The sequence below is a fragment of the Octopus bimaculoides genome, chromosome Z (genome assembly GCF_046866305.1).
Source record: "Octopus bimaculoides isolate indiv1 chromosome Z, ASM4686630v1, whole genome shotgun sequence".
Taxonomy (NCBI): Eukaryota; Metazoa; Mollusca; class Cephalopoda; order Octopoda; family Octopodidae; genus Octopus; species Octopus bimaculoides.
In genome coordinates this window covers 7,448,573-7,476,154 of record NC_142944.1, presented here as the reverse complement: position 1 = coordinate 7,476,154, position 27,582 = coordinate 7,448,573, and the positions used below count along the sequence as shown (strand labels likewise).

The 27,582-nt window shown below is 37.8% G+C and overlaps 1 protein-coding gene and 1 non-coding gene across 4 annotated transcripts; both read left to right on the top strand.

Moving 5' to 3' along the window:
- The first annotated feature begins 7,727 nt into the window (after nt 1-7,727).
- LOC106875864 (uncharacterized) lies at nt 7,728-22,777 on the top strand. 3 transcript variants are annotated; one of them, XR_001410167.2, is made up of 2 exons: nt 7,728-7,926; nt 18,756-22,777. XR_001410167.2 is itself a non-coding variant. In XM_089365465.1 (2 exons), the coding sequence occupies exons 1-2, from the start codon at nt 16,477-16,479 to the stop codon at nt 18,948-18,950; spliced, it is 396 nt and encodes a 131-aa protein (XP_089221591.1). In that variant the 5' UTR covers nt 15,534-16,476; the 3' UTR covers nt 18,951-22,777. The 3 variants fall into 3 exon arrangements, 1 of the variants encoding a protein (XP_089221591.1); XM_089365465.1 differs by lacking the exon at nt 7,728-7,926 and adding an exon at nt 15,534-16,677; XR_016244813.1 differs by lacking the exon at nt 7,728-7,926 and adding an exon at nt 16,686-18,175.
- On the top strand, nt 20,660-20,765 carry LOC128249650 (U6 spliceosomal RNA). The gene has a single exon (XR_008265766.2). It is a non-coding gene; the product is annotated as a U6 spliceosomal RNA (small nuclear RNA).
- Nucleotides 22,778-27,582: the final 4,805 nt, after the last annotated feature.

Genomic DNA, 27,582 nt, shown 5'->3' with positions numbered 1-27,582 from the left:
CAGAACCGTTATCGTGCCGGAAAAAAAATGAATAAGCTACATTTCTTTCAGCATTGCGTTCTGAGTTCGAATTACACCGATGTCAGCTTTGCTTTTTATCCCTTGGGGATGGATAAAATAAGTAACAGTTGAGCATTGGAGTTAATGTGATCGACTAGACCCTTACCCAAAAATTTCAGGTCTCGTGCCCATAGCGGAAAGGATTATTATAAGCGATAAAAAAAATTTTTTAAAAAAAGAGGAATGCTTATCGCTTGGAGCCTACATTCTGCAGCTTATCTCCACACTGAAATAAATGTTTGCTGTAACAGATAGATGAAGTTTAGCCCCATGTGAACCAGCTGATAAAAAATAAACTTGTGATCAAAAAGCTATGAAGACATCACCATTACATTTTTCCTTCTTTCTTTTATATGTCTAGAATTATATTGTTCAGTGTTTTCATACCTTTTTAAGTTGGGAGGGTGAGATTTGTGGAAAATTTTGTAGTTATTTTTATTAGCGTAGGGGTTCCATCAATGCTGATTGATTTCACCTGAAGAAGTTTAATATTTTTAACTGATTAAATAAAACAGTCCGTGCTTCATTGATTCCGCAGGTTTGAACTTAGAAATGCGAGTTCATTAATATTTACCGGGCAGCGGGGTAGTAAAATTATGATTCATTTTTGTTTGAATAAGCATGCAGGCTTCTAAAATTAGAAGGCAAATGTTTTGCCGTGAATATTTATAACAACGCGCGCAGATTTGAGTCACACGTCCGTTAAGCACTTTGTTTCTCAAGTTAGACTACATACATACATACATACATCATATACACACAAACATGCACACACGCATATATCATACACACACACATACATACATCATACATACACACACACACACATAGGTACACGTGTGTGAGTATGTACGTCACTCTTTTTTGGGGGAAGTGTATTTTTTTTAATGTAATTTGCTTTTTTTTTTAATTTAAGAGAATCTTTCTTCAAATATCTTGACTATCAACAATTCTTTCCCGAAACTTTTTAATACACGCGCGCACATATATACAAAATGTCTGAATATATATATAGTGTTATTTCTTTACTACCCACAAGGGGCTACACACAGATGGGACAAACAAGGACAGACAAACGGATTAAGTCGATTATACCGACCTCAGTGCGTAACTGGTACTTATTTAATCGACCCCGAAAGGATGAAAGACAAAGTCGACCTCGGCGGAATTTGAACTCAGAACGTAACGGCAGACGAAATACCGCTAAGCATTTCGCCCGGCGTGCTAACGTTTCTGCCAGCTCGCCGCCTTAAATATATATATATATATATATATAGTGTGTGTGTATTTAAGCGTAGGCGTGGCTGAATTGTAAGGAGTTTGCTTCCCAGCCATAAGGTTCTGAGCTCAGTCCCGCTGCGTGCCACCCACCACATGTTTCTTTTACTGTAGCTTCGGGCTAAATAAATCCTTATGGGTGGATTTGGTAGACAGAAATTGAAAGAAACCTATCGTGCGTGCGTGCGTGCGAGCGCGTGTGCGTGTGTGTGTGGCCTAAGAGCCAGGAAGAAATGCACTCGTATATCTGTCAATAGAGTGGGTATGTTATCCGAAGTGTACAGTATCCATTTCGGCCGTTCTAACCAATCATTTTCGCGCTAGGGATTCTACGGAATGTATGGTAACAATCCGATTATGTAACCTTGCACTCAACAGGGGTAGCCGGTATGGAATGAAATATGGCAACCGATATATATATATAGCAATTAGAAAATGTGGTACCCATCGACTTGCAGACAGTGTATTCCGTTGAATACACTGTCTGCAAGTCGATGGGTACCATATATTCCCCTCCATTTTCTAATTGCTATATAAATTTAGGGTAAAATAACCCCCATTTTACCCGCACCCACTTATTACACTTGATATAGTACTAGTGTAACAATAATTGGGTACCCTCCCAGCAGTATATTGGATAGATACTATCCCTTAGTGGGTTGAATCCTCAACCCCTAACTCTCTTGCATTATATATATATATATATATATATATATATATATATATATATATACATACACACACGGAGATGTACTTGCATAGCAAGTGACATGATCTGAAATCGTGTGCTGAAACAAAAACAATTGCAGTGTGGAAAATGTTTGTAAGTCATTTAAGAACATACAAAAACCGCTAGTTTCACTTCAACATTTACATACATTTAATTTGTGTCTAAATATTTTCGGCGCTTTGAAACTGCGACCTGTTCACTGCACGAAGTTTTGTCAGTGAACAAGTTGCGGTTTCAAAGCAACGAAAATATTTTCACGCAAATAAAATTTAGATGTTGAAGTTAAACTAACGGTTTTTGCGTGTGTTCTTAAATGGCTTACAAACATCTTCCGCGCTACAATTGTGTGTGGGTGGGGGTGATTTCAGGCTAAATTCGACACTTTATATAAAAGAAAACGAAAACATAATATTTAAGTATTTTAAAAGTTCAAAATATATCAACTAGATGATGACCGGAAAACTACAGTTTATTCACAGTAGCCGCTCTCGATTTCCACTCAAGACGGCTCCGGAACCTGATACGTGCGTTCCTCATTGTGTCCCAGGAAAGATCTTCGAACACCAGCTCGGCCTTAGTATCGCAGGCAGAGTGGCTGGTGTCTTTCTCAAGCGTGTTCCATGGGATTACAGTCGTAGGAATTAATGAGTCAGAAATTGGAGCTGGTGAAATCGTCGAAATTCCCTGAAAATCACTTCTGATTCTTTCCAGAAGTACGGCAAGAAGCTGAATCCCGCTGCCAAAAATATGGCCTTCAAGTAGCAACCATCACCAGCTAGGGATGGACCAGTCTCCAGCAGCATCACATGGTAATCTGAATTTAGCTGAAGGCCATTTCAAAGTTGTGAGGATGAATTCGGGCGTGCGGACAGTCAGAATACCTGCTGTGTCCCTTTCTGCTGGTCAAAGCTTTATAGTCTCCGTTGCAGCTGTCTTTGTCAAAGCCATCATAATGTCGATATCATCATGATACAGGTAACACTTTTCCAATATCCAGATAGCTTTGAATCCCCCATGTCAGCTAACTTTTCTCAATTACAACTTCAATCTTTATGCTCTCCGACGCCATTGATTGTCCCTCAGACATCAAGTTGTTTCTGAAGAAGGAGACATAAAAATCATCAAGTTCAGCTCGAACAACCCAGTGTGTGTGTGTGTGTACGTGTGCGTGTAAGTGCGCGCGCGCGCATGTGTGTGACTTTCCTTTACTTGGTTCAGTCATTTGACTGCGGCCATGCTGGAGCACCGCCTTTCGTCGAGCAAATCGACCCCAGGACTTATTCTTTGTAAGCCTAGTACTTATTCTATCGGCCTCTTGGATCTTTATGATTTGACGGGCAACATTTTTTTATGTAGTGTTTTTGGTACCGAAACACTTTCAAACTTCGTATACTTGTATATTTTGTGTTATAGAACAGATAAAAATTTTTGTATTAGAAGTTATTTCACGTTAAAAATTGTCTTATTTCGATAATTTCAACTAATCACTGACGTCTATTCAGTTGAATACAGTTAGTGCTGTGACGGTGTATATGGTATTAATCCCCGTTAGTTCTGACATTTCCGATTAACTAGACTGTTCGTAAACAAAGGGGAAAAAGCCATCAAAATACTTGAATATTGCCTGCACTTGTTATTGGAGCTGGCAGAATTATTAATGCACCTCCACCAAGTGCTTCATTTCCTAGAAATAGCAGCCAAATCTCCTTCAAATCAAACTCTAGTTTAGGGTTAGGGTTCGGGTTTTAGAGTCAGGGTTAGGGTTGGGTTAGGGTTATGGTTATGAATTATAGGGTTAGGGTTAGGGTTATGGCAAAAATAATCATAACCCTAACCGTCACCCTAAAACTAACCCTAACTCTAGAACCCGAACTCTATTTCTTATCATTTAGAAAATGTGTTACTAAGTACTAGCGAAAAATTGTTACACACACAGAAACGCACAGCGTAATTTATTATATAAACAATATATGCGTATAAATTACGATTAAACCGGATGAAATATGTCACAGGGAATAGCATTTTTATGACCGGCCAAAAATTATTGTTTATAAAAAGAGCACTGACTGTATTCAGCTGAATAGACGTCAGTGATTGGTTGAAATTACAGAAATACGACAACTTTAACATGAAATAACTTGCGATGTACAATTTTTTGTTAAGAAGGCTAAGAGAAAAAGTTGTTTTGTATGACACATTCTATCAGTGTCCCAAGTTTGAAAGTATTTCGTTAAGAAAACAAGTGTTGCCCATCAAATCATAAAGATCCGGCCTCTTTTGCCGAACCGCTAAGTTACAGGGACGTAAACGCACCAGCATCGGTTGTCAAGCGATGCTGGGGAGGGGCAAACACATACACACACATACATACACACATACACACACACACATATATATATATATACGACGGGCTTCTTTCTGTTTCCGTCAACCAAATCCACTCACAAGGCTTTGGTCGGCCCGAGGCTATAGTAGAAGACACTTGGCCAAGGTGCCACGCAGTGGGACTGAACCCAGAACCATGTGGTTGGTAAGCAAGCTACTTACCACACAGCCACTCCTGCGCCTATCCATGTTTGCTTTTGTCCCATACCACCCTCTGACAACCGGTGTTAGTTTTTTACGTCCCCGTAAGTTAGCGGTCTGACAAAAAGAGACCACTAACATGAGTGCCAGACTTTAAAGATATAAGTATAGGGGTCAATTTCTTCGACTAAAATTCCTCGGTGCTCCTTTGGCGCGTGATCTACAAGAGAGATTGCTTTAAGTTACTTTTTTGTTTGCTTTTCAATTTCTAAAAACCTGTAAGATGTTGGCTAAAGGTTTTTACAATGTGATCAGTGACGAGACGAAGCAGTTGCATTTTTACAAGAAACCAGCACTAAATTCACATTATTTCTTAAGAAAAAGAAAGGTGCCACTTTGGCGTGTGATCTACAATTTAAAGGGAGATTACTTTCGGTTAGTTTTTAGTTTACTTTGTGTTCATGCTACTTTGCGTGTGATCTACGTGAGCAAATTTACTTTAATGGGTGATCTACGCGCGTATTTAATTGTTATATGGTTTTTTCCTATCATTAAAACAGTAAGAATTTTGAAGAAATACATTTACAATGCTAAGTATGTACAAAATAATTTTAAAAGTAACCTAAAGTAATCTCCCCTGTAGATCACACACCAAAGTAGCACCAATCCCTCACACAGGATGAAAAATTGTACAACATATATTACATAACTGCGAACAGAAGCTAAACGAAATTCGAGTAGATGTGTGATTTTATGATACAATAAACACACGTACGCACGCTCACTTGTCCGTACATATATATATACATGCATAAATTGGACTAGTTCGAATATGTTTGCGACATACTTAAATTCCTAAAGCCAATTTCATCGTAGTTTATCACGGAGTAAAAATTATCGTTTATGGCAAATGAATGTAAATATGCCATTATCAGCTTGATGTTACCCCACCAGATGCATTTCTGGCTTTTTAAACTGTCCTTAGTTGAGGATACCAAGGAAAGGTAACCCTGAGATGACAGTAAGTCGTAGCTTTAGAATAAATCAGTCAATACTAGTGAATGGTTTGCGCTCGTTGACCATCCTGTCTCAAGAAATATATTAGTAGCGCAAAGCATTGATGCAAAATAAACCTTAGGTTAGTTCAAATATGTTTGTGACATATTTTAACTTCCAAAAGCAACTTCACTGAGGTTTAGTTTGGTGAAAAAATCTTACTTATCGTAAAGTTGTAAACACACTGTTAGCAGCTCATGATGCCCTGTGTTGGTCCAATAGATGCATTTCTCTTAATGCATTTCGTTAAGCTGTCCTCATACGCATGTATGTACGTACGCATTTATATATTTATTATGTATTAATACATTTGTACTTGTGTACGCGCACCTATATCAATATATGGCTGTTATTGTACCAACGGATTTGCATTTTGTTGCTTTTGTGATGAAATATATGTTTAAAAAAGGCTATTATTTGTTCATGACGTGATAAGAATTTGTAAAGTTTCGAGAGAACGCGAAATAATTCTTTTTATTTTTTTAAACTAGATCTCGAAGCACACATAAAGCTATAAATAATAGTTGGTAAATATTGAATAAAAAAACTTTTTTGTATGTAAAAAGTTGAAAGCTGCTCCTGGGATTCGAACCCACATCTGTAGATATAACAAGCATTCTACCATGGTAGGCGCTTTTTTTTTTTTCAACCCAATAATTACAAGCTATTATTAGGTTAGCGAAATGGCGAGCGTCAGACCAATAGTGATTATGTCCCTTTGCGTTCTAAATACGACCCAGCAATTGTGTTCAGTGTATATAAAAGAACAGAATACTTTAAGAGTTCTTGTCGTGAAGGGTTTTGGGGTAAGAAACAACCTATGGGGAAAATAACACTTAAAAATTACCGGCGCGAGTTAGTATGAGGTCACTCGACCTGCAAAAACTGCAGCCAAAAAAAAAAAAAGAAAGAAAGAAAGCACCCTACTATCGTTAAAAAGGACATACTGGATTGTGCTAATCTTTTGTCGGTAAAAAGGAAAGATGGAATAGTTGCATGAATACGTGACTTCAGATGTGCGGAATGGAGGTTAATGAACAAAAATAGTCGGGGGAGTAGGAATACATACAACTAAAGAATAGAGAACCGAAAGCAAAAATGCTACTTTATATCTCGCAATTCAAACTATTCTTGATTAAAGTGAAAATAAAAGTATTTGCATAACACTGATCAATGCCATTCCTCGTATAAAAATATGGAGATCAAGACCCCTTTTGAATTCTATTTTCTATACAAGAGTAGGAAATAAAATTCAAAAAGGTTTTCTTTCAATGACAATATTTAATCATATTTAATAATCTAAAGGCGATGGAGTTGAGGCAGAAACTGTTTTGTCCAGAAGTAAATGGGTCAAAAGAGAAAAAAAAAACCTCTAGTATTTACTTTCTTTATTTTACAATCAGGTCCTGCCTAAGCCGACTTTCTGTTACATATAAAGAATCGATAAAAGTATCATCAGTCCAATAATGGGATCGATTCAATTGACTCCTACGTTCCCCCCAAATTTGTAGCAATATTAAAAATCAATAGTATTTAACTGATTCCTTACATCCCCTACACATACAGATGCAAGTACGCACGCGCGCTTACGAGCGCGTGTATGTATGCACGTACGAACATATTTTACCATTTTACATACACACACATATATATAGAGAGAGAGCGAGATGTAGATAGATAGATAGATAGATAGACACAGACATATGTGCGCGCTTTTATGGGTGCATGCACACATATATATTATATATATGCATATATACACACACACACGTACACGTATCAGGGGCATCAGGTTGTGTAAGGAAAATGTTGCACATCCACCAGATATAATAACTTCATAGATATTAAGCTCCCTCAATAATATAATCATTAGTCATATCGCTAAACTAATTCTTTTTTTCTAGTTATGAAATATTGCAGCAGTTGTTTCTAAGATATCATTACACACTCCGACAGTTATTTGTGTAATGGTATGGCGTAATTGAGTGACAAAAAATACGAGGGCCAAGTGTGAACTATAATCTCAGCATATCCTCTGTTCTTTTTTATAATGAGAGAAACCGCATGCATAAATTTCTCAACCGAATCTGATTTTCTTTCTAATGTAATTTGTTTTCAAATCTAATAAATTGGTCAACCGAAACTGATTTTCTTTCTAATGTCGTAATTTTGTTTTCAAATCTAAATAAAGCACAGAGACACGATTAAGTCAGTTCTATGATCTGGTAAGGTGTGTGTTGACGTCACAATATCAGCTGTTGATTCCAGGAATCGGTGTAAGTATTTTCCATAAAAGAATTTATTAATGTTGATCTTAACTGCTATAGAATAACAGTATCAGTAGATTTTTTAAATGATACTCCTATTTTTACTGTATAATTCGCTTAGTGAAAAGTTGCATTGACACGCATGTAGTACATTCTTCTGCAACAGGAAAAGTTTAGTCTTTCACCGGTATTATTTTTAAAAATTCCAGAATACACTCTGTGACAATAACTGCGATAGACCCATGAATGCCGTGTTTAACGACTTAAATGGCGCACGGCCTTTCAAGAAGTACTTAAATTTTTGATAGATTCTTTCAGTCATTGCATATTAATGAACCAAACCCTAATTTGATAAGATAATGGTGCATTTTCTTGGACTTTGGGTGTGTGTGTGTGTGTTCTATTCTTTTACTTGTTTTAGGCATTTGACTGCGGATATGCTGGAGTACCACCTTGAAGGGTTTCAGTCAAACAAATCGACCCCAGGATTTTTTTAAAGCATAGTACTTATTCTATCTACCTCTTTGCCAAACCGCTAAGTTACGGAAACGTAAACACACCAACACCGGTTATCAAGCGGTGGTAGTGGAAAACAGACACACATATATATATAAAATAGCATTATTATTTCAAAACGGGGGCACCAGTTTTCATTTATGTTTTACGTAGTGTTTTTGGTACCGAAAGACTTTCAAACTTTGTATACTTATCTATTTTGTGTTATAGAACAGAAAAAAAATTTTTGTATTCGGATTTATTTCATGTAAAAAATTGTCTTATTTCGATAATTTCTACTAATCACTGACGTCTATTCAGTTGAAAACAGTTAGCGCTGTAACGGTGTATATCGTATTAATCCCCTAACCCTAACCCTAACTAGACTGTTAACCCTAACCCTAACTCTAAAATTGTTACACACATAGACACGCACAGCGTAATTTATTATATAAACAATATATGCGTATAAATTACGATTAAACCGGATGAAATATGTCACAGAGAATAACATTTTTATGACCACCCAGCAGTAACTCTATTCAGCTGAATAGACGTCAGTGATTGGTTGAAATTACAGAAATACGACAACTTTAACATGGAATAACTTGCGATGTAGGTTTTTTTGTTAAGAAGACTAAGAGTAAAAGATGTTTTATATGAGACATTCTACCAGTGTCCCAAGTTTCAAAGTGTTTCGTTAGTGTTTCGTTAAGAAAATACTGGTGCCCCCGTTTTGAAATAGATCCCATTATATAACTATACAATTTAAAGTTAGCACAGGACATGAGGATGCGGAAACAGCATCGACCTGTTTAGAAATAGGAGCTAAATTCCTAATTCAACCACCGGAAAGCTCCAAATAGCAGAAAAACAACAGTGGATGAGGAAATGGATAAAGAATTAAGACATTAAAAAGCATACCTTTAAAGAATATACTCATCTGAATGGCATATTCTTTAAAGGTATGCTTTTTAATGTCTTGATTCTTGATCCGTTTCCTCGCCCACTGTTGTTTTTCTGCTATGTGGAGCTTTCCGGCGGTTGAATTAGGAATTTAGCTCCTATTTCTAAACAGGTCGATGCTATTTCCGCATCCTCATGCCTTGCTCTAACTTTAAATTATATATATATATATATATATATATATATATATATATATATATATATATATATATATGTATAAAATAAATAAAAATGAAGCCTAAACCACAGCATCTACACTCACAAAGTGATTGTGCACCAGGAGGACTTTGTGGATCCAACAAATGAGGACGTCCACACGCAAAATGTGGAGAATATGTGGATGCGGATGAAAAGAAAATTACGGCAACAATTTGGAACGTCAGACAATTTATTTGTGTCATATTTAAACTAATTCATACGGAGGAATTCTGTTCTAAAGAAAAAAAAAATGACTTTTGTTCACTTTTTGGTGACCATAGCCCAGGTCTACGTTGTTTAATAGTTGACTTATTTATCCCCCCTTGTTATTTCCCCTTTTACTTTCATTTACTTTTTTAAACTCCCTAAACTGAAAGATTATATATATATATATATATATATATATATATATATATATATGTGTGTGTGTGTGTGTGTGTGTATAACTATATGTATTTATGTATCAGCTGTGTGATAAGAAGTTTGCTTCCCAACCACATCGTTTCAGGTTCAGTCCCACTACGTGGCACCTCGGAGAAGTGTCTTCAGCTAACCAAAGCCTTGTGAGTAGATTTGGTGAATGGAAACTGAAAGAAGCCCGTCGTGTATATGTGTCTGTGTGTGCGTGTGTGTGTGTGTTTTTTTGTGTGCATGGCAGCTACATCAAGATGTGAATAGAAGGAGTGATCTCGGGTGATGAAATGGGGAAGAAAAACAGCTACAATGATGCAAGATGTCTTGATTGAGAGTGAGAGCGGAGGATCCGGAGAAGGGCAGCTGGTATGTGCCCGAAACAGAAAAAGGGATCGTATGGTGTGGCGCAAGGTGCATAATGATAGAAGTAATTTTTGAAATGGCTCGAGAAGAAAAATTATTACGACCACATGAATGTAACTGAACTGGACGCTGTGTTGAAAGGTGTGAACTTAGCGCTGAGATGGGGACTACGTGCTGTCGAGATTCGGACTGATTCTGCCTCGGTACAGGGGTGGGTGGCTCAGTGATTACCAATCAGAAGGGTATCCGAATGAAAAGGGTCGCGGAAATGATAAGCGTCACCTGAAAATCTTGAGAGAATTAGCTGATAAGTTTGGCCTGAAGCCGCAGGTAGTTTTTGCGCCTGTGAATAAAAACAAAAGCAGATGTTCTAACTAGGGTTAAAAAAACCCCCAAAAAACACTGGTTTGAAGTGACAGAGGATTCATTGTGTGGAGTAGCTACAACATGTCTGCTAGAGGGCCCAAAGGGAAGCTGCACAACATGCACCACATGGGAGTCGACAGGACTCTGTTTTGGGCAAGAAAAGTCGACCCTGTTGTCACAAGGGAAAGTGTTTGGAAGTTAGTTGGGAGTTGTAACTGGTGTCAGTCCTTCAACCCCGCACCGAGTGTGCATGAGAGTGGAAATATTCGAGTGGAGGAAGACTGGAAGAGTCTAGCGATAAATGTAACGCACTGTTAGAGAAGGCCGTACCTGTGGACCAGGGTGGATGGAGGGAAATCAGGATGGGGACTGCGGCCGAAATTGCAAACTTACTGAATACAATATTCTTGAAAAGGAGACCAGTGGATAAGCTGTTGATGGACAACAGCACAACGTTTCGTTCGGAACAGCTGAAGGAGATGCTCGAAAGATGGAACATCAAATATTTCTTCAGAGCTGCATACAAGCTCAGTGGAAATGAGATTGTGGAGTGACACCATCGCACAATCAAAGTCATGACTGAAAGAGGACGAATTTCCCCCAGTGAGGCAGGTTTTTTTTGTACACTATGTTGCCCAGGATAGGACAAACTGAGGAGTCGGTCCTGCAAAGAGTCATATGCCAGTACGAATGGAAACACCCAAATGTAGAACCGCAGCTGGCAGAAGTGGAAGGGTATGTACCTCACGTTTTCAAATCGGAGACAAAATGTGGGTGAAGCCATTTAATGCATGGTGCAGGACTCAGTGGGAGAAAGGAAAGGTGACTGCAGTTAAAACTCGGTATAACGTATCAGTGGACGGAACTCCGCATCACATCTTGGACGTTCGTAAAGTTGTTAGCTCCTCTGATGACGAAGGAAAGTGAGAGGCCAGCCCCATGACATTGCGAAGATCACGAAGGGAGCGTCAACTACCCAGATGGATGGACAACTGTGAAATGGAATAGAATGGCAGTGATCTTTAGATCGGGGCGGAGGGGGGTGGGGTGGTGAAGGGAGATGTTGAGACCGGAAGCAAAGGGGAGTGACACCGCGTCAAGAAGCGGAGCATTTGAACAGCCTAATTGTTGGAACAGACGCCGAGGCGAAGAACGCGTGGAGCGAATTTTGAAGGAGCAGTAGTTTCTGGTCAGAGGATGGGAAAGTGTACACATGTAAAAACGTCCAATGATTTTTTCTGATCCTGGTGGAGTGTAGCTTTTTACTCTATTCGGAAGCACGCCTCGAAGAGCATTTGTATTTTCCCCCGTCCCTTCTACATTGTTTTTAACACGCATACGCAAGCAAAATTTATTCCAGTTGCTTCAGTTCGTTGTTACTGTGAAGTTTCTCTCTCTGGCTGGTTTCTCAGACAGCTGACCTGGTTAATTTTTCGAACCTACCGCCCTTTTCAAGCCCTCCTTGACCAGTAGAATGAAGGAAAGATGTTATCTCTAGATTATAAATGTTTCCTGTTGCTTGCTACAGAGTGTTCTAAGCTTTAGACAGCCAAGAGCCCAGTGACGTGTTAAACCGGGCGACGACAACTGGTTATTAACGAGAGTGCGTGAAGTAGAAAAATGCTTACTTGATGTGCATATGATTGTGTTTTTATACTGCATGGGTAAACTAGTAACGTATTTAGGTGGGTGTCCACCCCGGGCGATGCTTTTATGGGGGGCGACACTTTCAGTTCTGCTATATATGCTTGCATAAGGAAGGCAGCAAACTCAAGGGTGGCATACACTCTAGCTGCATCACTGGAGGAGACTAGAGGGCTAAGTCCATACTGAAGGGTGCTTCCCAGTCTGTTCTTCGCTTAGTGTATGTCTGACATATCTTAATGTTGAATATGGATGGCGCCCGCAAACAAATATTTATGGTAAATCATGTTTTGTTAGAAGTACTAGTAAGAATCTCGGTAATGGTTAGAAAGAAGAGTAAGATGAACTATCACTAAAACTTTGGTGGATAAACTCATAGCCCGGTCTAGATTATCTCTGTATACTTGTAAGAGGGATTAGTGCAATGACAAAGAGATCGAGTCTCCCTGGGAAATGTCCCGGCGTATTTTCATGTTGCCTAGCAAATTCATTTGCATATGTCAGTTCTCCCTTCCATCCTATCATTGATTTCTCCAAAAAGTTGTTTATCTTCTCATTGTCTCTGAGTGCCCTTAGACACTCCAAGGGCCATCTGTGCGAGACATTGTCGTGAGCGTTCATGTAATCTATCCAGTCAACAGCTAAATTCTTCTTCCTTACTCATACCTCATTTATTATTCTCCTATCTGTATACAGCAGATCAACAGTTCCGTTTGATTTCTTCTTACATCCTTTTTGTTCCTCTAGCAATAGATTTTCCTTTTCCAGAAAATTATATACTTCATCTGTTATGAAGACTTTGCCTTTCATCCTTTCGGAGTCGATGTAATCTCTCACCAAAAATTTCAGGCCTTGTGCCTATAGTAAAAAGGATTATATTTAATTTACAAACGGTGTCGAGCTGGTAGAATCGTTAGAGCGTCGGGAAAATGGATTACAGTATTGGTTCACTCTTAACATTCTGAGTTCAAAGCCCGCCAAGATTAACTTTGCCTTTTATCCGTCCAGGGGTCGATAAAATAAGATACCAGTCAAGTACCGGGTTTAATGGTTTCGACTAATTCCCCTTTAAGTTTAATTTATTTAATTTACACTTATATATTACGTGTGCTTATATTTGTATACCCAAAGATATCAAGATAGGAACAATGTGTACCACAGATGTTCTTTCTTTCAATGGTTGGGCTGAGAGGCGTCAATTGCATTATATTCACAGTGTATATAGTTGTGTGCCGGTTTTCGTTTGCAATTTTCCATATGCTCCCGTGTTTATATACATCTTTCGAAGCATTTCCTTTCGTAACTACTTGAGATCATAAAGGAGTCTATTACGTAATAGGACGTATTATTTTTTTCCAATAGGAAAACCAACCAACAAATCGGAAGATCACCTCTCGTATCTCGTCTACGACGCTGTGTAGTGTCTGTTGCCAAAAATACTTGATCAAATGTATCTAGTTCATCCGAGAATAAATTCGTACTGAAATCGGTGCGAGTTCGTAATTCGCTAACTTTGCAAAATAATTTCACCGGCGCAGATCACCATTAGTTTTCTCAGACTCCATCATTGTCAGACTAGAGTTATCCAATCGTCAATATATTGCTGATATTTTCAAAATATGATTCGTATCTCCGTTTTTGATGTTGTTCACGAGATCAAGGTGAGCCTTCGTCGAGAAGACAAGCCGTTGAAAACACATCGTTTTGAGACATAGTGTTCCTAGGATATTACCATGCGTCCTCCCGTCACGGTTTTGCATCATTACAGATGTGTAATACCCCTCACACTGATTTAGTTTCCTCATAACTTTCTGAAAACTACATATTTCTAAATAAAATTTTCAACAAGTACAGTTCAGATATATAGATTATGATTGTGAATGAAAGATGTGGAGGGGGAATAATTCATTTTCCTCATGAAAGCGTGTGAGGGAACAAGTGTCGTTTTTCTTGAAATATCTACTCTCCGACCATTTTTTAAAACAATAAGTTCCAATATAATCGTAATCTACATCACCTGAAAGCTATTTGAAGAAAATTTCATTGGTAAATTTTCAGATTAACACCCTCACGATTTTCACTAGGGTGTTAGGGTTAGGGTTTTAGGGTCAGGGTTAGGGTTTAGGTTTAGGGTTAGGGTTTAGGGTTAGGGTTACGATTACGGTTAGGGTTTAGCGTTAGGATTAGGGTTAGGATTAGGGTTAGGGTTAGGGTTAGGTAATCGTGCGGGTGTTAATCTGAAAATTTACCATTAAATACTAATTTTTCGGAAAGTTGCGAAACTCTCTCATTCGAAAAAAACTTTTCATAATTACAGACATAATCTGAAAGACATTTGTAGAAAATTTAATTTAAAAAGTATCCATTTTCAGAAAGGGTAATTGTTTAGTTTAGTTTTTTAAAAAAAAGTAAATAAAATTTAAGGTGGCGGTAAGTAGTAAAAGAAACAAAGGGACATTGGGTCGAAATACCTGACCGCTCAGAGGAAACTTTAGCTGGCAGAATCGTTAGCACACCGGGCGAAATGCTTAGCGGTATTTCGTCTGCCGTTACGTTCTAAGTTCAAATTCCGCCGAGGTCGACTTTGTATTCATCCTTTCGGGGTCGATTAAATAAGTACCAGTTACGCGCTGGAGTCGATGTAATCGACTTAATCCCTTTGTTTGTCCCCTCTATGTTTAGCTCCTTGTGGGCAGTAAAGAAATAAATAAATAAGCAAGCTGTTTCTTTTACTACTTATCTCCCCTTTTTTTATATAACTAAACTGAACAATCACCTCAGAAGGTTATAAGGAAAAAAAGTTGGTGGAGTGGAGGTACACTTGTGTACGTATGCCCAAATGTGAACCTTTAATCAGGGTGAAGAAATTGGAGCTATACAACGAATATTTCGTTTATAAATATTTCGTTTTCATTAAAAGTTGCACGGGATGATTAAATTTCTTCTAATCACTTCAAATATTTCAAATACTAAACTACATCAAAACTACATTTCTTTAAAAAAATAATTTAGTGAAAATTCGAAATACTTGAAGTGATTGGAAGAAATTTACAAGATCCGTCGCATATGATGCCTGATGAACAAACGACACACTGTGCATAAAACTCAGCATGCATAGGATACATCCGAAGCTTGGTGGATATTTTACTGGCTAAAGAAAGTTAGCTACGAGCAGTGCCGTGATAAGACATGTGCCCAGGAGTCTAGGGACCCAATTGTGATCTACGTACGCTGTGGGTTACTGTCATTAAATAAATACTATAAGGTCCAGATCATTAAATTGCTCGGATGCCCAAAATTCTCCTCAGACGGTTCTGGTTATTAGATCGGCAGAATGTGAGGGCGTATCTAAGACGTATTCCCTCATAACACCCACTTACATACCCATCCTATGGGATACCCAACATACTCATGGCTACTAACAACAGGGTCACTTCTGTCACAGGTGTCCATCAGGGTGACCCTCTTGGCTCGCTCTTTTTTGCTTTGGCTGTCGTTGATGTTACCCGATCGTTCCGCTCACCCTTCAATATCTGGTACCTGGATGACGCAACCCTAAGTGACTCAGCCGAGTCTGTAGTTAGGGACCAGCCCTAAAGCTTCTTGGGCTTGAGATCAACCCGCCCAGGTCGGAGGTAATAACTGTGAGCTATGTGAGGCTGAATTCCAGGACGCCGTCTTGGCGAGAGCTCAGCTGATGCCAAGAGACACTGTCTCTATACTTGATTCCCCAATCTTCCCGAAAACCCTAAGAGAGTGCCTAGAAACTAAGATTGCGGACCTGATTAGAATGACGGAGAGATTACACCTTGCTGATGCGCACACGACGCTCTTACTCTTGGGGAGTTGCTTCACCCTGCTCTAAGCTCTTTTTCTCGCTACGCAATACACCACATCACCTCACATATCGCCTGTTAAAATCGATGCCAACATCCGGAGCTGTGATGAATTGATTTGGTATCGCCGCCTGTAATGCAGAAAAGTTAGACAAATTCCGAAACCTGAACGGCTGCTGTTTGTTTGAGACGATCGCCGTCGAGGCCTCGGGTATTCACGTATCCTGCGTTGCTGCTTTCCTCCGCAAAATCGAGATGATAGCGGCCCGTATGAGAAATGAACCCTCGTGAGGTGAGGGTGACTCTTGCAGCTAGTGTTGCGAGCCATTCTCCGCAGCAATGCATTTGCAGTTATGTCCACGTGGTGCAGCTGAACACAGCAATCGAACCGGAATGTACAACCAGCGCTGGATTAACTATTAAGCAAAATAAGTACGTGCTTATGACATCAAGGGAATGGGAAGGCACCACAGAAATGGTAAATAATTTACGGCACAAAAGGAATCACTTTAAACTTGCTAAAATAATATTCAAAGTGGTTTGTATGATCGTAAAATGTAATTTCAAAGTGTTCATAATGTTATAGTGAGGATCTGATCAAAGACTTTGCAATTGAAAATAGTAATAAACTCTTCTAATATAAATAGTGAAAGTATACCAGAAAAAAAAAAAGTCATTTTCATCTTACAATTAGTTTCGTTTCACTTTGAAAAACTAAAAATTTATTTATGGTTTATTATTGTTTATATTTTTAATTACATATGCATATGAGGGCACCAGAATATTTTAAGTACTATAGTACTTTATGGGTCTTAATCCGGCCCTGCTTTCAACCCCCACCTTTTGCTACTTAATCTCCCCTCACATTTTTTTTTCTTCTTAATCTTTGTTTCCTTGTTGAAGTAACTGTTTTTGTTTTTTACTTATTTTTTCACAATAATTTAATCTTTTATACTTTAATTTTTTTTTCTTCCAGTAAAAATATGTTACTAAATAAAAATTCTTTCTGCAATGGACAACAAACTTAAATTGAAAAAGGAAAAGAGAGAAAACAAGAAAAAGAATCAAAGCGAAAACTTGTATTACAATTTTCAGAATTTAATACAAGTCACAAATCCCGTCCGATTTATCTCCCTTGCAGATGGCAGGAATGCATCGCGGTTCTTCACCACATAAATTAACACACTTTTTGCTAACTGCATGCATGTGTATCATCATCCACCAGCACCATCATCATCTTTCTATGCATATACAAACATACCTCAACTTACGTCATTTTGAGTTACGCTCTTTTTTCTAAAAGAAATAGAAGCCTAAACTTCAGTCAATTTAACAGCAAACATATTTAAAAAGCACAGTTAAAAAATTAAAAAAACTATCTAAAATATAATACTGAAGTGGAAAATAAAATAAAATACGCGAGAAAATATCCAAAGAATAAGTCCTGGGGTCGATTTGCTCGACTAAAGGTGGTGCTCCAGCATGGCCACAGTCAAATGATTGAAACAAGTAAAAGAGTAAACCATTTATTAAAACAGATACAAGTTAATAATTAAAAAAAAATTTTTTTGAATGTTATATTGTTTTTCGAGTTAATTCGCTTGGAACCAATTACGGACGTAAGTTGAGGTGTGCCTGTATATATTTGCATAATATATAATTATACAGACATATATTTATATACACACATTTGGATTTATAAATAATAGGAAAAGTGTTAATTAACAATAAAGCAACAATATTTATGTACAAAAAGAGATTTACGTTTTAATTTACTGCTTTCACTTTCGATTTTTATTCACAGAATACTGCTTAGAAAATGTAAACATGTAGACACATTTCGTGTGCATTTGTGTGTATATATATATATATATGAGTATTTATGTAAGTATGGATCTGGCCAGATTTTCAACAATTTTTTTTTTTTTTTAGCAGTCGATTTTACGGAAAATATACTGGGCAATCCTTCGGAGATGGTATGTCAAAACTGAAACTATTCAGCAATTTTCGTAAATCTTTTTTATTTCTTTAATTCATTTCAGCTAAATTGCTTATGCTTATGTATTTTTTGTGTATGAATGTGTGTGTGTAAGTATATGTATATATACATACAAAAATATACATACACGTTCATAAACACATGCGCACATATACTTACATACACAAATATGCATACATACATGCATACACGAATATACCTGTTCATAAACACATGCATATACTTACATACACAAGTATACATACATACAAACACATATATACATGCACAAAAAGTACACAGACGTTAGTGGTTCAGCTGAAAAAGAAATTAAAGAGATGAGCATTTTCTATGGAAATTAACCAAATAGATTCAGTTTTGATATACTATCTCTGAAGGATTACCATAGGTTGTACTAAAATATATTTACAGGGTGGATAGAAAGTAACTAGGCATTAGAAATTGCTTATAGAATTTTTAGTATCACTAAAGCCATGACGAAAACATTTTTTAAACAGACAGCACTAATGAGGATTTCTTATTTCTTATTGTCTTATTTCTAATTTCTTATTTTCCAGATTGCCAGTTGCTTAACTGTTCAGGAGCAAACTAAGATAGCAGCACGCTATGAAGTGTGGAATTCCGTTGTTTTGGTTCAGAGATGGTGGCATGCATGGAAAGGTAAGCATGCAACACTACGTCTGGAGACAATAAAGAGTTGTCATGCAAAGCTGATGACCATGAGCTCTGTGAACAATGCAAGAAGTGGCTGACCTACCACATCCCAATCAGCGGAGAACGTGGCAACAAAAATCAACACATCAAGCAGCTCATGAAAGTGGACTAGCAAGACACACAATACATATGGTGTTGCATAAAGAATTGAATTTTCATCCATTACATGCAGGAACTAAAACCTGAGGACTGTGACCACAGAAGTCCAGAACTCCAAGATGTCCAGATCTCACTCCATGTGTTTAGAAATAATACATTTCTAAATCTCTCAGAGAGATTTATGCAGTAGTGATACGATGAAGTAGTTGTATGCTGTCAACTTAATGTGACAGTCCCCTGAAGGGAATAATACTACTGTTGTTTAGACCTAGGAAGCTGCACCGCTTCCTGTCGGCCTTGACACATTTCCTGTGTCCTTATGTTTACAAGGGGGAGACAAGCACCTCCACCCAGCTAAGCCTGCATCCAGAGACATGTTTCTGAGTCTTTGCTCGTCATCAGTCTGGAGAAACATGTCTCTGGATGCAGGCTTGGCTGGGTGGAGGTGTTTGTCTCCCCCTTGTAAACATAAGGACTGTCACATTAAGTTGACAGTATACAACTACTTCACTCCATGTGATTTTTACCTGCAGGGTTACACAAAAGAGGTGTACAAGACAAAACCTTATACACGGGAGGGCTTGCAGACATGGATTCAGGAGGTCCTCAATGATATCCCAGACGACGTCCTTCAGAAGTTTGTCCATTCCATCCCTGGCCGTTTGAGGAATCTGGTTGATGCCACCAGTGCTTACATTGAAATATGAAGATTTACTTTCATTTTCCTATGTAATAAAGAACATGTATCATTTGTCTCCAATAAGTTTGTAAAAGGAATATAGATTTTATTTCCAATTTTTAATGCTTACTTACTTTTCGCCCACCCTGTATATACATATGCGTATCTTTCACTTGATTGTCATCGGACTGTTGCCATGCTGGGGTACTGTTTTTGAGTGGATTAGTTAAACAAATCAGCCCCGGTACTTGGGTCTTTTTTCTTTGAGTTTGGTATTTATTCTATCAGCTTCCTTTGTCAGACTGCTATGTTATGGGAATGTAAGCAAACTAACATCAGTTACCAAGTTGGGGCAAATGTCACATACACATGCACGCACACATACACACAGACACACATTCAAAGAAGTCACGGGCTTCTTTCAGTTTCTGCCTACAAAATCCACCTATAAAGCTTTAGTCGACCTGGGGCTGTAGTAGAAGACATTTGTCCATTGTGCCACACAATGAACTGAACTCAGAACCATACGATTGGGAAGCAAACTTCTTACCGCACAGCCATGTCTATGCCTACGCCTCTTATTTTGAATGATGGTAAAGAATTTTTAATTAATTAAAATCTTGCAGTAGGGAGAGAAAAATAATTGAATTAATGAATAGTTCTGGTTGATATGCAAAGATAAAAGAAAATTAAAAAAAGAAAGAGAGACAACCTCCTAATTCTAATAAATTTATCAATTAGATTACAGTATGGGGAAAGTGAGCTTGATCTATTAGCAAATGCAATGACAACTCAGGATATGTTTCTGCTTTATTGTATCTCCTCAGTGAAGGATAGTCTGATTGTACTTGCAGTTTGATTGAGTGAATACTGAGTGGTGTGACACATTGGAACAATGAGTGGGTGAAAACACTCAGAGACATCTGCTGCATGACTAAGAAATGATGAAGCCAGAACAAATATTTTTCTTTTTTTATTTGGCAGTACATATACTAAAATTGGAACGATACGGAGAAAACTAGCATGGCCCCTGCGCAAGGATGACACGCAAATTCGTGAAGCGTTCCATATTTTCTATAGGCGCAGGAGTGGCTGTGTGGTAAGCAGCTTGCTTACCAACCACATGGTTCCAGATTCAGTCCCACTGTGTGGCACCTTGGGCAAGTGTCTTCAACTATAGCCTCAGGCCGACCAAAGATTTGTGAGAGGATTTGGTAGACAGAAACTGAAAGAAGCCTGTCGTATATATATATATATATATATATATATATATATATATATGTGTGTGTGTGTTTGTGTGTCTGTGTTTGCCCCCCCACCATCGCTTGACAACCAATGCTGGTGTGTTTACGTCCCTGTAACTTAGTGGTTCGGCAAAAAGAGACCGATAGAATAAGTACTAGGCTTACAAAGAATAAGTCTTGGGGTCGATTTTCTCGACTAAAGGCGGTGCTCCAGCATGGCCGCAGTCAAATGACTGAAACAAGTAAAAGAGTAGTATATAAGATGTGTTTCACAATTCCACAATGTTGCACCAGAAATCTTGCATAGCACTGTGAGATGCACTTTGGATTCTCAATTTCATCTTAACATGTCTGTGCCAATAACTATGAATGTGATTGAGTGGTCTGCAGAAGTATCCAGAATATGATATCTGATATATCTTGTTGTTTAGTAAGAGAGCAGTAACCAGCAAATCCTTTCTGCATTGAATAACAATAGAAGAGATGGGTGGAATATGTTTGTAAATCTTGTCTTTGGTCTTGTGCTCATACTACAAGATGTTTTATGCTCTCATTAGAAGGCTAGTCTAAGTACCATCAGTATGATCTTCAAGTTCTCTCTTCATAATCCAAGTTTCAGCTGTTGCAGAAAAGATTGGTCTCAACATCATACCTTGTTAACTTTGAAATACTCAATAGTCAAATGTTTTGAAACTTGTTTCAGCCATTCCAAGCCAATCCTTTGCCGATAAAGCAACTTTTTTTCATATTGTCAGCAACTTACAACCCAAAGTATAAACACATTAGATGTAGTGAAGTAAATATTTTAATTATTTCAAATCAAAACTATGAAAGGAAAATAAATTAGTTGAGTGAGACAAACTCCATAGCATTCTGACTACTCTGTCAAATGTAATACTCATTTATTCACATTGTTTTTAATTAATCATGCATGATTTCATAGTTTCAAGATTTCAATGATGTCATCATCATCGTCATCACTATCATCATCATCATTTAACGTCTGCTTTCCATGCTGGCATGGGTTAGACTGTTTGACTGGAACTCGTAAGCTGGAGAGCTGTACCAGGTTCCAATCTGATTTGGCATGGTTTCTATGGCTGGATTCCCTTCGTAATGCCAACCACTTGAAGAGTTCAATAGGTACTCTTTATGTGCCACCAGCATGGGTGCCAGTTACATGACAATCAAAAATGGCCACGACTATGATTTCACAGGTCCCATTTACATAACACTGGAACAGCCATGACAATGGTCTCACTTGGCTTGACAAGTCTTCTCGAGCACAGTATTGCCGGAAAATTTGGAAACATGGGAAGGAATAGAAGTGGAAATTTATCAGGTGTGGAATTGGCTATGAACGACATTTTTGTGTAGGTACAAAAGGCTGAACTTAGCCATTTTGAACTCAGTCACAGCCATTTTGGCCCGATATGGCTGGTTTAAATGTTAAAGGGTTAATGATCAATTAATTCTGTACTCAGTTTATATCTTCCATATTTGTGTTTGTAAATTACATTAGTCACCTAAACTTTATTCAGCAACTTCCAGACATTTTTTGTGGTTTGTTGCCGATTAGAAATTTAATATTCATGTTCACTTTGTGTACTTGTAATGTATTATTCATGGTATTTTGTAATTAGATATAACTCATGTTTCTACCTGTTGTTTAATGAGTATTATAATTTTGATGACTTGTTGTATTGTAGTAATTCCCAACCTTTTCGCCAGCAAGAACCCTCTTTTATTCAAATGAATTTTCCCAGGGACCTCAGGCTTATGAAATCTTTCTCTCTCCACCCCACCCCCACTCAATAAACTGATTTTATTAACATACAACAAACTTGTTTTCCTAGTTTCCTTACTCAGTTGAAAGATATATGTCACTGAATAATAATAGTTATTATTATTTGTGGTTAAGAAATTTCCTTCATGATTTCAGGTTCAGTTCCACTGTGTGGCACTTTGGGCAAGTATTTTTATTACAGGCCTTGGCCAACCAAAGCTTTGTGAGTGGATTTAGAAGATAGCGACTGAAAAAAGCCCATCACACGCACACGTCATCATCATCATCATCATCATCATCATCATCATCGATTAATGTCTGCCTTCCATGCTGGTATTGGTGGAACGGTTTGAAATGAGCCAGACAGGCAGAAGCCACGCACCAGACTTCTGCAACTGTTTTGGCAGGATTTTTACAGCTGAATGCAGCTTCCTAACACCAGTCACTCAGCAGAGTGGACTTACTGCTTTTTATGTAACACAAGCACAATTGAAGCAATACACACACACACATGTACACACATACACACACACACACACACCTATTTCTGTATATATGATTTACATATTTACGTATGTGTGTGTATGAGTGTTTATATGTTTGTGTCTCCTTGTCTTGACATCATGTGGTAGTTGTAGATGATTATCATCCATTTCCAGTGTTCTGCCAAAACATTTCTGGCCATGGGGAATGGAAACAAATTAAGGGTTGATGACAGGAAGAGGCATCCAGCCTTAGAAAATCTACCTCAATAACCTCTGTCGGACCCAAGCAAGCATGAGAAAGTGGAGATAAAAATTGATGATGAAGGTTATGGCTACTGTGGCAGCAGCAGTTGGACAACAACAACAGTGATGATTGTAGTGGTGGTGCTGCTGATTATGATGATAATAATGATTATGATGATGAAGATGATGATGGTGCATAATTATACATATTTCATTATACAATCTTCACCCTCCCATTCTTATTGTATTAGCTTCCTGGACCTCAGGTTTTGAATTACTGTTCTGTTCCACTTTATAACCAGAATGCATTTACTTTGTACAGTGTACTGCATATGTGGTTTCTTTGTTTCAGTTTTTTTTTTGTATTACCTTGCATTTATTTTGTTGATTTATATTGATTAATTCTCTATTGTTATATAACTTGATCTTGTAAATTTTTGCAACTGTCTATTATATCCTATCAATTTCATCGTTATTGTTACTTTTGATTAAGCAGACCATGACCAATCAATTTTTTATTTATTTTTTTATATTTTGTACATGAGCTTGACTTTAAAGGCGTGGTTAAGAAGCTCACTTTGCAATCATGTAGTTTTGGGTTCAGTCACTGTGTGGCACTTTGTATTGACCAATGCCTTATCAGTGAGTTTGGTAGATGGAAATTGTGAAAACCCATAATGTGTAAGTATACATACATACTTACATACATACTTACATACATACTTACATACATACTCACACACATACACACACACGCACACATACACACACATACATACATACATAATACATACATACATAATACATACATACATACTCACACACATACACACACGCATGCATGCATACACACACACGCACACACACACATACACACATACATACATACATACATACCAAAATAACACAGTTTCATTATGGATGACTTGAAACTTTATACAAAGAATGTGCATGAGATGAAAAAAGCCTTGACCTAGTTACAACATTCTCAAGTTTGGTCAGGATAAATGTTATTATATGATTGTGAAAAGGGGGAAAATATAAACCAGACTTGCAACATCTCCATCAATGATTTTGCTGTTCCCCTATATCTGACGGAGAATGTTACAGGTATCTAGGTGTGGATAAAAACATATCTTACAATGGTACCTGTAACAAAACACATGTCACTAAAGAATATTACTGCCAAATAAAGAAAATTTGGACCTTAGAACTCTCTGCATTCAATAAAACAGTGGCCCACAATGTGTTTGCAGTGCCAATACTCATGCCAACATTTGGGCTACTTGATTGGACACTTGATGAGATCTGAGCTATTGATGTGAAAACCCGAAAAATACTAACGAGCACACATAATTTCCGCATAAACAGTGACGTAGACTGCCTCTGTCTAAAATGAAAACAAGGCAGAAGAGGCTTAACATTGTTCCGAAATGCCTTTGAATGTCACACCATATCTCTTCGGCAACACCTTTTAACCACCAAGTGTCAAAGGTTATCCATTGACCAAGTTTGCATACATGAGGCTGATAACATCATAAGACTTGGAAGGTAGCTCCTTGAGCAACACTTTTTGTCCGATAACCTAAAATACATGCCCAAAGAAGTTGCCAGACTCTACCGCAACGTATCATCAGATGAAAGGATGAGCCTGTATGAGCAGAAGACTATGCATGGATACATACATAAAACATACATATCTGCACATACATACATACATACATACATGTAGGCGCGGGCATAACTGTGTGGTTAGGAAGCTTGCTTCCCAGCTACATGGTTTCGGGTTCAGTCCCACTGCGTGGAACCTTGGGCAAGTGTCTTCTGCTATAGCGCCAAGCTGACCGAAGCTTTGTGATTGAATTTGGTAGGTGGAAGTTACTGCCGTGTGTGTATATGTCTGTGTATGTGCTTGTGCCTCTCTCCGAAAGAGAGAGAGAGAGAGAGGGATACATACATACATACATACATACATACATACACACATACAAAAGTACCCTGTTATTGATGTTGAAATTTCAATGAAGGAACCTGTGGTATCACGTCAGTGTCTGGGGAGGCTGACCGGAAGGGAAAAAAGGGCAGAGGGAGCCTCAATCGGGATTCGTGCCCTTTTCGAACGGGGTTGTGGTCAGGACAAGACGTGTTAAGCGACGGTCTAGGTTTGGGAGAAGCAGCTGCTATTCCTGGTGTACTTTGGGTCGGGGCAAGCTTCAAGGATTGGATACCGCAAGACAGACTCGCAGTCGTGGAAAGGAAAACCGAGGTAAGGCGATTACATCTACTCGTATGCACACACCACAGAACCTTGGATCTAGGCTGGAAACTAACTCTTTCTCTATTGGAAAGAAATCTTGAAATAAAACTGAACAATGACATACATGTATACACAAGTCATAAGGCATACATGCATACACAAATACAAACATACATACATACATAAGACATACATATGTGCATGCATACATACATATAAACATCCATACATAAAACATATATGCTTACATAAATACATGTGTGTGTGTGTGTACATGTCTGTGATTGTGTTTATTTTCTCACAATGGCTTTACAACTAGTGTTAGTTTATGTTCCCATATTTCACTGTTTCAGCAAAGACACCGATTGATAAACTACCAAGTTTAAAAATTAGTATTGGAGTCATATGGCTCATATGCAGGTTTTCTATGATTGGTCATGTGATGGTGTAACACATTGACCAAGTCCGTTGTTGAGACTGGATACGTTAGTTGTCCAATCAAATCATGTGACAGACCAACCAAGCACAGCAAAATTTTGTTTGCACTCTGGAACCTTACAGTATCTATAAATAAAGGAATTTCCTCCAATTTAGTTCAGAGAGGAGAGATGTTTTGCAGGTAGCTTTGACATGCTATGTGTGTTTCTGTTTGCTATGTACCTATAAGCAGAGAGAATGAGAGACTGCAAGAAGTAACATCACATATTTCTATTCCTATCTTCCAAGCACACATCACCAAATTTTGACTGATTAGAGAAGCTAATATACTCTTTTACTTGTTTCAGTCATTTGACTGTGGCCATGCTGGAGCACTGCCTTTAGTCGAGTAAATCGACCCCAGGACTTATTCTTTGCAAGCCTAGTACTTATTCTATCGGTCTCTTTTTGCTGAACCGCTAAGTTACGGGAACGTAAACACACCAGCATCAGTTGTCAAGCGATGCTGGGGGGACAAACACAGACACACAAACATATACACACACACACACACACACACACACACATATATATATATATATATATATATATATATATATATATATATATATATATATGTATATATATATATATATATATATATATATATATATATATACATATATACGACGGGCTTTTTTCAGTTTCCGTCTACCAAATCCACTCACAAGGCTTTGGTCGATCCGAGGCTATAGTAGAAGACACTTGCCCAAGGTGCCACGCAGTGGGACTGAACCTGGAACCATGTGGTCTGTAAGCAAGCTACTTACCACACAGCCACTCCTACGTCTATAATGTATATTTCTCTCAGACAGTTATCATCATAATGTAACTGACAGTTGCTGTACAAATTCATTTAGTGGTTGAATAAAGTGTCACTGTTAATTGCAACTTGTTTTCTTGTATTTCTTTCCACTGTTTTATATACGACCTACTGGAAGAAGAGCCTGTAATTAAACACCCTATAATTATTTTTCACATTAAATTCTGATATAATCATAATCTACACCAACTGAAAGATATTTGTAGATATTTTTATTTTAAAATATAAATTTTTCTTAAAGCTATGAGGAAACAAACTCAGTGGAGGGGTACACTTCTCTAGATATGTTACAAACAATAATAACAGCCTAGTACTATCAAAATATATTTAGAAAATAAAACTGATAATTTCGTGACTAGATCGAACAGGTTTATAGATTAAATTACTGGGGTGTCAAGTATTTTGTTTCATTGCTATTATGTACCACAAAATATATTTATTTATAGATTTGTGTTCATTCGACACTGTGGTATTATATTAAAATGATTGTAAACAATGTGTCATCAACATCATTTTTGTGAGCAGGAAAAAGAGGGAAACAAGGGAAGAAGGTTTTGTATTTGTGTTTGGAAAATAA